Source organism: Pogoniulus pusillus, chromosome 8, assembly GCF_015220805.1.
Source record: "Pogoniulus pusillus isolate bPogPus1 chromosome 8, bPogPus1.pri, whole genome shotgun sequence".
NCBI lineage: Eukaryota > Metazoa > Chordata > Aves > Piciformes > Lybiidae > Pogoniulus > Pogoniulus pusillus.
In genome coordinates this window covers 25,614,164-25,626,544 of record NC_087271.1, presented here as the reverse complement: position 1 = coordinate 25,626,544, position 12,381 = coordinate 25,614,164, and the positions used below count along the sequence as shown (strand labels likewise).

At 48.6% G+C, this 12,381-nt stretch overlaps 1 protein-coding gene across 3 annotated transcripts in view; it reads right to left on the bottom strand.

Annotated features, from left to right (window-relative positions):
- ERI3 (ERI1 exoribonuclease family member 3) overlaps positions 1-12,381 on the bottom strand; it is a 158,331-nt gene that overhangs the window by 81,515 nt on the left and 64,435 nt on the right. For all 3 annotated transcript variants that reach the window (XM_064147722.1, XM_064147724.1, XM_064147723.1), the window contains exon 6: positions 3,558-3,630. In XM_064147722.1, the coding sequence (XP_064003792.1) occupies positions 3,558-3,630 (73 nt within the window). The remainder of the gene's footprint in view (positions 1-3,557; positions 3,631-12,381) is intronic.

The window sequence follows — 12,381 nt, the reverse complement described above, 5'->3', positions numbered from 1 at the left end:
TCAGTGAAGAACTTTCTCCTCACCTCCAGCCTAAATCTCCCCTGGCGCAGCCTGAGGCTGTGTCCCCTTGTTCTGGTGCTGGCCACCTGAGAGAAGAGAGCAACCTCCTCCTGGCCACAACCACCCCTCAGGTAGTTGTAGACAGCAATAAGGTCACCCCTGAGCCTCCTCTTCTCCAGGCTAAACAATCCCAGCTCCCTCAGCCTCTCCTTGTAGGGCTGTGCTCAAGGCCTCTCACCAGCCTCGTCGCCCTTCTCTGGACACGCTCAAGCATCTCAATGTCCTTCCTAAACTGGGGGGCCAAGCACCCTCTGCTATCTACATCCTAAGCATCCAGCTCCAACAACGTAGCTCAGGTTCTTCATCTCAGTTCTAAACCACAGGGCCTCTGTAGCTCGACATGACAGGCACATATGGAGAACTGGCAGATGGGATGCTGGCTCTCTATTGAAATGGTTTAGGGGGATATCTGAAATGTTGCAGCATTCAAAGAAAGCCTCCTCTGCTTTCTGCTGCCCTCCCACAAGGCTGAGCTAATCAAAGAGAAGAACATGATAAACTCTCTGCCCCAAGTCAGCTGTACACTGACAGCTCACCAGAGACAGAAGATCGCTCAGTGACATTAAAAATGTCAGCAAACACCGATCAGGCTTGACGGAAGGGAGGCACCAGCAGGCCAGGGCCGGGGGGGGCACAGGCCAAGGTAAAACTTCAGCAAATGCAGTCAAGTGCACAGGCAGCTTTTCTCCTCTTGTCCTCCACAGAAGGCTTTTGCACAGATCCCAACACACTGTGGCTGCGGTTGCAGCAGCAGAGCTCATCACCACCTGCATGGCCAGATCAAGCCAAAAACACTTCCTGAGGCAACACAATCATGGCAGCTAGCAGGGCCTGATTCTCATCTTCAGCTTGCCTGAGAGTCAAACCCTGGATACTCACCTTGGACATCTGAAAGAGGCCTGGAGGCACAGGGTGCCCACCTAAATTGCTCCTACAGCATGGAAGTGACAAGGGAAGGGATTTTAATGGAGAATAAACCCTGGGAAAGGCTGTCTTACCATCTCAGTAACAGGAAATGATGAAGTCTGGAGTATCCCATTCTTTGGCAGAGGCAGCACAGACAAGCACTCTTTCTCCAGATGATATAAAACAGCTACAAAAGAGGAGCTGAAGCCATGTGTGCCTGGGCAGAGGGACTCTGAAACACATTTTTTTGCTACTGCATCACAGGCAGGCACACAAACACGTTTGCCCCCAACACACAACTTTCCATAGGTAATCTCACTCTTTTGCACTGCCTTGTATTTGCAGCAGAAGTTCCCTAACTCAGTAGGGTCTGCATGTATCACTGCTCACAAGCACAGACCAAAGGACAGAGAACAGATGCAGGTGGGGACATCCTACAGGAAACTCCTCTCAGTCACATTTGCCATTTAAACTCATGTGAACTGTTTTCTCAACACCTGAAACAGCCTAGTCTCTGCATCATCCATGATCTAGAAACTAACATTTTCACATCGTTCCCTCCCCAGTGCCTCCACTTCATGGGTCAGGTCAGAGGCAGACTCAGCCTAGGAGGCAATTCTAAGTCTGGAACACGCCAGAGTGAGGAGAAAAGGGGGGCATCTGAGCTATGCAGGGAAGAGCAGGGGTGCTACATACAGGCCCAACCTTACTTGTCTTACACTGGGAGCTCACTCAAAACAGACTGCAGTCCTACTAGGTCCAGATTCTTGGCCAGAGTTATTTGTCTAGGCTGGAAATCCTCTCTCCTGAAAACACAGAGGCAGTTGCCTCATAAGTACCACCAGAGAGTGGGTCAGTGAGCAGCATGGACAGATCTTCACCCTGAGATAAAAGCAAGCCCTAGGGGAAGCAGCTCTTTAGCCACAGGACAGGAGAAGTTCCTGCTCTCCTCTTCAACCTTCACTTCCCAGAGGGGCCCAGGGACCCTGGAATCACCCTGTCCAATCCACACACCCCAGTCTACACACTCAGTCTGCAACCACCTCCAAAGAGCTTGCAGAGGAGTACTTTCCTCCTCCTACCTTTAGCCCTGTGCTTGGTACTTCATGGCTGCTCATCAACTCTCAGCTTAGTATCACAGTATTTGCTGAAGCCAAATACATGAATGCTCATCTTGAAGAAGAGCCACTTGCCTGGATCTCTACACTGTGATGAATTCCAGCTCCTAACATTCTAAATTCAGGAGCCTCAAACTATGGGCAAAAGCCCTAAATCATTCATTCTGAGGCCCACAGAAGGAGCAGAGCTGGATAAACCTACTTTTTAAGTGAACATGATGGAACACAAAGATGTTGTTCAATATTATCATTCTGCAGCCATCAACGTGTTGGTTATATAGCTGCTATCCATTCACTGCAAGTTTAGTGAACTTCAAATGGCGATCATTAATGGTCACTGAACTGCAGAATGCCCCAATGTGCTTTCAGATTTCATTTACCAAGGACCAGCAATCAGCCAAAAGATTTGCTTTGACAGCAGGGAAATACAAGACCCTTTGACAAGTTCAGCCAGGAATGTGCTGCCAGCATCCCTTGTTAAGTTCATGTTCTACCCTATTTGACGGAACAGATCATGCAAATTGTCCTTCTGTGGCTACTCAGCCTGTCACTCATGCTTCCATTTAAAACAATAAATAAATGAAAGAACAAAAGAGAAACCCACAAGTACAATGAGCTGTTTACAAGCAAATTCCACTTACCGAGACCCTTAATTATCAGAAAATGTGCAGAAACTCAAATAAAACACTACACTGGATGGGGGAAGGGAATCTTATCCAGAGGTTTAACCAGGAGAGCCACCCCAGATTGTCTTGGGCACAGATCTCAGCCTCCCAACTCACCCTGCTACTGCTTGCAACTGCACTTGCTCTTTTCTTCCCACTTTGATTTGTGGCTTTTGGCATTACCACATTTTTCTGTGCAGATGGAGCAGCTGTGCCAGGAGATCCTGTGGATGCAAGGCAGGCTGCTCTTTAACCACCCAGAGAAGCACTGGAACAACACAAGGCACCGGACAGCGAAGTCCACGGTATTCTGCTTTGCAAAGTGACCAGTGGTTTCTCAGGTGGATGTGCTGTTGAGACAGCTCCCCCTTCCCTACAGCACAAAGAAATACTCTTTTTTATTTGGCACTATTTCCACACATTTATCAACCAGGATTTGATCTGAAGGGAATAGAGATCCTAGAAGCCTAACAAAGCTGCAAAACAAAACAGAGTCAGCAACAGTGGGGCCAAGACAACCTTCACTGAAGAGAGGTCTCGCAACGTCCCACTATTATGAGGAGACTCCGCACTGTGCCTGCCACAATGGGACTCTCCCCAGCTGCAGAACACATCCCATCATGTATAGTAAGACTCTATTAGAGGAGATACAATAGGCAGCTGGAGGACCGCTCAGCTTCTGAGAAAATAACTCATTTCAATGCAAAACAGCAGTAGTTATTAGACACCTTCTTGAAGAGGAATGGAGAAGGACAAGGGGAGGGAGGAGAAAGGAAGAGGAGGACTATGGCAGTTTGCACAAAAGTACCTTTTTCAGATTAATCCACTGTTTGAAGTAATCAGCAACCGGCAGCCCTAAGTACTGGCATTGTCCTGGTAACCTGTAAGAGAGAAGAGAGAGCAGGTTTGATTCAATCAGTGTCCTGACAACACAAACTCTGTTTTCTTAAGTACATTTCCTTCTGAGATGGAAGAGACCCTCAAGTCTACTGTAATACGCTGCAAATCAGAAGGATCGTCGCTCTCGGCAAAAAAACAGCCCTGAACATCTCAGGAGAGCATTGCTTGGCTGAAGACTTGCATACATTCAGCCACATCCAGGCTGCTGACACCTTTCAGACAGAACATTTTGAGAAGGAGCTCTGTACAAGCACGGCATGCAGCTCTTCTCCACAGTGGCTAGCACATAAACAAGACTGCAGCAACCAGGCTGTCCCTAGCTAAGTTAATTCATTGCAAATTCCTGCAAAACCATCCTGCTCAGCCCAGCCAGTGGCTTACAGGCAGGCAGAAGGACTCACAATTCACCTGTCATGCCCTGCTGCTTTTTCATTTGGCCTTTATGTTTAAAACACCAAAAGAGACACAAAGGAGGGAGAGAGGCACCAATGCATTCATTTTTGGGGCTAAGAAAGCAAAGGCTGTTTTTCAAGCATGTACTTGGAAGAAGAGAGCAGTCACAACTCTGCAGACACAAGGTGCTGCACTGCCTCACTATGGGTTTGAGCACCACTGACCAGAGCTGTGAGTGCACATACTTAACCTCTCCCTTCCTTCCCTAAACTGCTGGAATAGGACTCACAAAACAAACTGGCACCAATAAAGGAGGTGGATTGCCCCAAAGGAGAGCAGGATTCAGAAAGCTGTTTCTCCCACTCTGTGCCAATCCCAGTGTGCTTGCAGCAGGGGAGCTACAACGTGCCCCTCGGATGAGGAAGGCGGAGTTGCAAAGCTGTGTGGGCTGCAGCCCAGTCAGTGCAGGAAGAAGAGTTACATGAGCTTCCCCTGGCCAGTTTGATCTGATCAAGAGTAATTGATGGATCTTGTTCATTCACATACTGCTGAGCATGCCTGGGGCACTGGTCACAGGATCTTTAACTGAAGCAAAGGAACATCCCAAATAAACATGCCAACTAAATAAATGACTAAATTAGAGCTGTTTGTGTACGTTAAAAGCCAGAACTCCTGAAAAGAGCTTTCGCAAACAGGCACATGGAGAATTTCACAACTTCCTCAGGCACTTGGGGGCTGTTGCGGGAGGCTGTAGAGAAGGAGGAAAGAGCTGCAAGTGCCAGTATAAGCTGCTCAAACACCCCAAAATAGATCATGGTCTTAGGGCAAAGTGTTCTCTTGCTCTTAATGGAGGAAAGATGGAATGCTCACTCTTCATGGAGGAAAGATGGAATAATCCAGACTAGGCTGCAGACTCAAGCTTGAAATTCAGGAATAACCTTTGGTCAGATGTGAATACGCTCGATACACTACCTTGAGCTGGGGTGCACCATCAGCACCCCATGCAGTACCTGAGTGCTCAGCCCAGCTCCAAACCTTTAGGTAAACAGGGCAGCAGCTCTTCAGATTTGTGCGCAATTTCCCAGGTAGGGAGCTGAAGGAGAGACAGGACAGACACTTGTAGATAATGTGAGACACAGGGTGTGCAGTACCAGAGTGGTTTGGTCTCAGTGCTGCCTCCATTACTATGGTTAAAAAAAAACACAGCAAAACAAGGAAGCTAACAAATATATCCAGGGGAATCTCCCAGGAATAGACAGCCAACAGAGACAGCACACACTGAGACTCACTAGTGTACCGACTTTGTGAGCTCTGCTTGGGCTAGGAAAGGTACTCCCTGTGCCAAAATCAAATGCCTGGTCCTGAAAAGACACATGTCATCATGTAGGAGCAAGAATTGAAGTCATACAAGCATATTTGAATAAGGAGGTCCAGAGGAGTCTCTTTGAAAGCAAGAAGCCTGTCTAAAGAAGAAGCTTGTGAGCAGGAGGGCTAGGGCGATGTGCAGGGTAAGCACAGTCTCATCTCTGGGCATGAATCCTCTGATGCTAGCACCACTGTGTTGAAATAAACCACCTGGAGTCACTCCCTGCAATTGCACAGCTATCACATAAGTCTGGTCCATGCATTTTACAGCCATCACATAAATAGCAGCCTGGTCCATGCATTTTACAGCCACTGCACATATGCCCATGACATCCTGTAGCTGAACAGGCCCTACCTGCCCCAACCAACACATTCACCAATTTTTCTAGGAAAGCTTTTTTACTACTGGCACCTAAACTAAAAAAAGATCACAAGAAAAGGAACCATCTAAATCATATGGCAGTCTAAATACAAGACCTGTGATCAGCTCTCTTAGACTGCTCATATGTAGCTAGAGAGGATGGCAGCAGCAGCTATCAAATGGTATGTTACTGAAAGCTCAATTTCTCCTCCCAGTCCAAGAGGTTTCCACTAATACAGGTCTCAGCCTAGCTCCAGTTAGAGGAACAATTATCAATTCACCTAACATGTGGACAGCCTGGAAGAAACAAGTACAGCACTGCTCTTGTTAGGCATGGGAATTGACAGCTAACCACGCAGCGCAATTAATGACATCTAGAGCACTTCCATCCCTGTGGGACCAAATGGCCCAGCAAAGTGGACAGTCTGGTTCTACTTTCACCCTGAGACTGATGGCAGTATGCCCTGGGCGCTGGACAGTGGGTCTTTAATTGGAGAAAATAAATGCTCCAAATAAATATGTCAACTAAATAAATGATGCATTTTTGCAAACTAGTAACAACCCCAGAAAACCGCCTGTGAAGCTCTGTGACCTAAGGACATTTCCCCTCCCCCTTCATGCTTGTCTTGTTCTCATTTCACATTAGCACCAGAGACACTTCACCAAGTTTTTCAAGTACTACAAGACCTATGGCTCACAGTATCACCAAGGTTGGAAGAGACCTCACAGATCATCAAGTCCAACTCTTTACCACAATTCTCAAGGCTAGACCATGGCACCAAGTCCCACGTCCAATCCTGCCTTGAACAGCTCCAGGGACGGCGACTCCACCACCTCCCTGGCCAGCCCATTCCAGTATCCAATGACTCTCTCAGTGAAGAACTTTCTCCTCACCTTGAGCCTAAATTTCCCCCAGCGTAGCTTGAGGCTGTGTCCTCTCGTTCTGGTGCTGGCCACCTGAGAGAAGAGAGCAACCTCCTCCTGGCTACAACAACCCCATGCAGAGCTACAGGCTGGGGTCGGTGTGGCTGGAGAGCAACCAAACAGAAAGGGAATTGGGGGTGCTGATTGATACCCACCTGAACATGAGCCAGCAGTGTGCCCAGGTGGCCAAGAGGGCCAATGGCATCCTGGCCTGCATCAAGAATAGTGTGGCCAGCAGGAGCAGGGAGGTCATTCTGCCCCTGTACTCTGCACTGGTTAGACCACTCCTTGAGTACTGTGTCCAGCTCTGGGCCCCTCAATTTAAGAAGGACATTGAGATGCCTGAACGTGTCCAGAGAAGGGTAACAAGGCTGGTGAGAGGCCTTGAGCACAAGCCCTGTGTGCAGCACCTGGCACTTGGACTTATTGAAAGCCATCCCGTTGGACTCTGCCCATCTGTCCAGGCGGTCGAGGTCCCGCTGCAGAGCCCTTCTGCCCTCCAACTCAGCAACATCTGCCCCCAGCTTGGTGTCATTCGCAAACTTGCTGATGACTGACTCGGTGCCATCATCCAGATCAGCTGTCAGCAGTATGCTGACCAAAGAATCAGTCTGCTCCCCAGAGTGAAAGATGCAGGCCTGCGGCTCCAGTCCAGCAGGGATACAGTCACTCAATGCACCTGCCTTTAGCAAAGGATTGCTCTATGGGTCTGGTCTAGTCTGGGTATGCAGTGCTGCCAGCACAGGGCACGAAGACTTTTCACTGCACAGAAACCAGGCCCCCAGGTAGCTACAGGAAGGAAAACATTCCTGCAATGTCTCTTGCCCAGCTCTAAGCTCACTACCTGCACTGAGGTCCTCCCAGCCTGGTGATCAAGCAGGATCTTCTCCAGTGTTTTCCCCAGACTGAAATAAACAGGGCACATCCACAGCTCCCCTGGGGCTTGCAGGGAGGTATCTTCATTTATTAGGGCCATCATTTACTTGAGCAGTTCATTTGTTAAATACGGTCCTATGCTCAATATAGCTTCTTGCTCTTGCAAGAAGTAGCCTTGCTTTGGAGGCAGTTTTGATTGTGCAAAGAGCTTGGGATTTGGCCCTCCCTCAGATATGGGAGAAGAGAACTGATGGCACATTTCATTGCATTCAACACCCTATGATCCTTCCAGCCTTTGAACGAGGTTTCATTGCCTCTCCAAACACTGGAACTCTCACTCCTGGGGAAGGAAGCTGGCTCCCAAACCCACCCTGACAGATAAACACTGTGGCTTCAGGTATGACCACACTTGATACATGGAAACTTGAAAACAGCTGTGAGGTTTTCCAGCCTCTGGTAAAGTCTGTCCTCCCAGCAGCACAACCTTCACCTGCTCCCACAATGTAGGTCCCTTTTAGGCAAAAGAGCAAGGGACATCAGGCAGCATGTTCTTCTGCACCAGCCAAACAAGACTAAATCCTCCTTGAACTGCGGTCAGCAGTGGCAGCTCTGCACCATTTTCAGAGAGTCTTCTTCACTCCAGGCTTCAATTTCCATCCAGCCCTGCTCCTCCACTCTGCAGGGTAAATGGGGCCTGGAGAGGAATGGGATGTAAGCAGGAGGTGAGGTGACATGGCTGGATTTCTTCTGTTGAAGTCGACTCTCTCCAAGGCACTAAGAAGCACACAGCTTGGCGGTGATAAACGGCCCTGCTTCAGTTATCACTTTCCTTAAGTTAAGGAGAGCAGCCTAGTGATGGATGGGCTGGAATTCGGTTATCAGGGCAGGCTGTCAGCCTGAGTTGCCTATCTCCACACACATTTAGCAGGGTGTCATTATGCGATGGCATGGAGTTAAAATATGACCAAGGGTATTGAAAGAAAAATAACAGGATTAAAAAAAAAAAAAAGGGAAAAAAAAAGCAGGCAAATTGAGCAACAATAAAGGAGCATGAGGAAAGAACGTTATCATACTAGTGACACCTTTTATCTTAGTCTGGTTAGCTAGAGCAGGGCACAAATTGGTCCTTCCTCCACTATTGTATCCTCTTGTACAAACAGAGGCAGATAAAATGTGTCACCAGTGCGATAGCATATCAATTTAACCCTAATTATCTAGGGGGTCAAAGTAAGAAATAGGGGCTTCTCATTTCAACAGGTCCCCCCACCTCAGCTCAGAGTCCCCACATGAATATGGAGGGGGAGGGGCAGCCATAATTGATTTCCATCACTCAGGTGGTCATGGCATATAAAAAATTAATGCTTGATTCTCCCAACTAATCAGAGCTGGTTAACGTCCATCTGCTTCTGGGTTCAGAATGTCAGGAGACAAAGAAATTGGGCCACTTTCTACACACTGGGTGTATTGATGTTGAGCCAGTTAAAAGAACAAGCTCCTCTAAGGGAAAGATAAAGGGACAGTAAATCTTGGTATTACAGACCTGGTCTCGCTCTTCCCCAAAAAATCCATGCCCTGGAGACCTTCTGTTATAAGAGACGTAGAACATTTCAATTGTGTCCCAACCAACCATGCCTCAAAAAGGGCAGGCAGGTTACTGCCCTGGAAATCCTTTGCTGAAGGAGGGCTGGAAAGCCTGAAGGAAGCTGCTTGGATGCTTCAGCACACAACTGCAACAAGGTAACAGGCAAAGAAAGGAGATGTCAAACCATCTCAATCCAGCATCTACTTCAAAGCAAGGCTGGTCAAGGTATTGCTCTGGACCATGTGGTGCAGAGGTGGTACTCCTGGTTTTGATGTAAGGTAGATGGTCTCTCCTAACAGAGAAAGCTAGAGAGGGAATTACTTCCTGTGCTAAGGCACCTGAGATGTTTTAGCAGAGCAACAACACCATGACAGGAAAGCCATGTCTGTTTGCACTGAACCTTGTGAGAGCTGGAGCCAGCCTAGGAATTCAAAGCGGTTTAGGGAAACTCACACATCCTTGCAAAGAGGCAGTCTTAGGTTGATCCAAACTCGCTTGAAACAGTTAACTCCTACCCAGATGGGTTCAATGGTCTGGAGATGCAAAAAGGTGAGACTCTCCTCCAAAGCACTGCGGCTGCAAGAGCATCCCACAGAGGGGCAGAGAGCCTGACTGAGCTTTACCACTGTGCCAGGCCAAGAGGGCGCTCATACAAGCGGAGTGCCTTGGGCACACAGCACAGCCAAGCTGTGCTGCAGCCTGGGGAAACTGAAGTATGCTGACCTCCAGAAAAATCCCCAAACCCCAGCTCTCCCATCCCAACAATTCAACTTGTGCTGAAGCAGCTCTCCTGTGTAATCCAAGGCTGTGGCAGGGAGACATCTCCTCCTCAATGCTGGAGTAACTATGCCACTCACTGCAAGGAGGCAAGAGCTGAGCCTGTCTCCCCTCATGCTTCCATCCAAAGTGAAGGATGGAGGGATGAATCTCATGCCAGACCTCTGGCACCCTACTCACATATTTGTCAGCCCTACAGATCTGTCAAGGAGCTGAGGAAGCCTGCCTACCCTTGCTTCCTGCCAGATGAGTCCTCGCCAGGCAACTGCACCCCACTCTCACCAAGCACAGCCATGGTGCAGGGGTCCCTCTCTGTCCCCATGCGTGCAGGATGGCTGCGCTTAAAATTCCCAAACAGTAGCTGTGGAAAAACAATCAATTTGGAGGGGGTCTGAAAACCCCTATGCTTTCAGAAACCCTAAGACAAGTCCCATCTCCCTCCCTCTTCTCTTTCCTTCCACCCTCTCAGTTCTCTCAACCACCCCCAAACTTGTCACAGTGCAACAAGCCTATGAGCCACACATCAGCTTTAAATATCAGCATGCGTGAAGCAGGGAAGTAGGAACAGACAGAGCAAGCCTCCACTGCCTGTCAGGAAACACTAATGAATTTCAACACCAGCAGCCATTGCCTCAGATGGGCAGGCAAGAGGAAGAGACAGAGTTACAGCAAGGAGCCTTTGCAGGAGCAGCCTGCCTGTTTTCAAAGCCCCCTCTGCTAATAAATGTCACTGCTGAGAGGGCTGCAGCAGTCCTCAAGCCAGGATGGGGTGGGTCGGGGGAGAGACAGGCAAGTGATAACGCTCAGGATGCCTGGGCAGTACAACCTTTTCTTCTTCTGTACTCCCAGAAAAGGAAAAGGAAAGAAGATGGGACATTGCTGTTCACATGAAGCTGTCTTCCATTAAGGTCTTGGAACCCAAATAATAACGTCCACAAAGAGCCACGAATACAACCTCAGCATCCCCCACTCTGCTCACTGGGATGGATGGATGCTCTGCTGGGACTGCTCCTTGGGATAGGTAGACAGATGCAGAGACATCCAGACACACTGCCTGTGCTCCCAGCAGCAGCAAAGGGTTACAGAGCAGCCTGTCCCTTTGCTAACACAAATGCATTCCTGAGGCAGCACGGGAAGAAGCATCCAGCATTGGGCATGGCATGGCAACTGCACCGATGCACAACATGAAGGTCAATGCAAGTCTTCTTTACAAATGTCAACCTGTCATCTCTGGATATTAATGAGGGCTGACCAGCAGCTAAAATGCATCCATGCTCCATTAGTAATAAGAGAGGCACAATGCAGGAGAAGAGCACACACCATGGCATGTGGAGGCACCAATGGGTCTGCAGGGCCTGGGGAGGTGTGGTGATGCACAAGATAACTAGGGCCACTCCAGCTGCCCAGGAAAGAAAGCAGTCACCACACAAACCCCTTCACTGGAGTGTGTGTTATCTTCTTCTATCAGTCTTTAATTGGATTAGTGTAATGAGGCCAAAAAAGCTCAGGCTAAGCAATGAGGCACCTGGCACTTTCAGATCTTCCTTTCGTTTTCTGTGATGCCCATTCTGGACAGTGCTGCTTCCTCTCTCCACAAGGCATATTCCTGCCCAGGAAGCTTAAAAAGCAAGCTGCAAGCCTTAACACTTGGGACTTAGAGCAGCTCTGGCTGAAATGCCTGAACACCCATCACCCACAGCTAACAGCTGGAGCCCTCTTCTCTGCATTTCCCACTAACTACCAAGAAAATGGGGAGAATCTGAACACCTACACTCTTCCTGGGAATGGAAAAGGCTGTTATCCCAGACTGCAAGGGGAGCAGTGTAAACCCTAGGAAAATAATTCTGCCAGACGAATCACACAGGGCAAGTGACTTTGTCGTGACTGGCTCATACTGCAAAGCATTGTGTGCCTTCCACTGCCATCAACCTTAATGAAACATGAAGGCATTTAACACCATGAGAGATCTGGCCCTTTTATGGGTATCTGCTGGTGCGTCAGCTAGGTGCTGGCAGAGATGCTATGTCAACATAAAAAGCAAGGCTGTAACACAGCAGGTATTCAGCCTCTAACAGAAGATGTTCATCAACAATTGCACACACATGATGCTACAATAAATCTATGTGCTACTGCTTAACAGCTTCTCTTAAAAAGACTCATAGCTCTATTTACCAGGCCTGATTCGGCTGCTATGCATGTGGGAGGAAATCTGGAGTAAGTGTACCTGGAGTAAGGAGCCAGCATGAATAGGATCAGAAATAAGCCTTCTGATTTTTCAATAGCTACTTAATTACCATGCAGGAAAACAGAGCCTGCTGGCTCCACGGTTCAGCTGAGGTTAGCAATGCAGCAGGCAGAAGCTTTGCACTCCTCCACACCAAGTTCTCCAGATGGGTGATGGTGTAGGGCAAATGCTGTGACAGCCCTTCCAGGCAGGGTGGATGACTGGGTGGA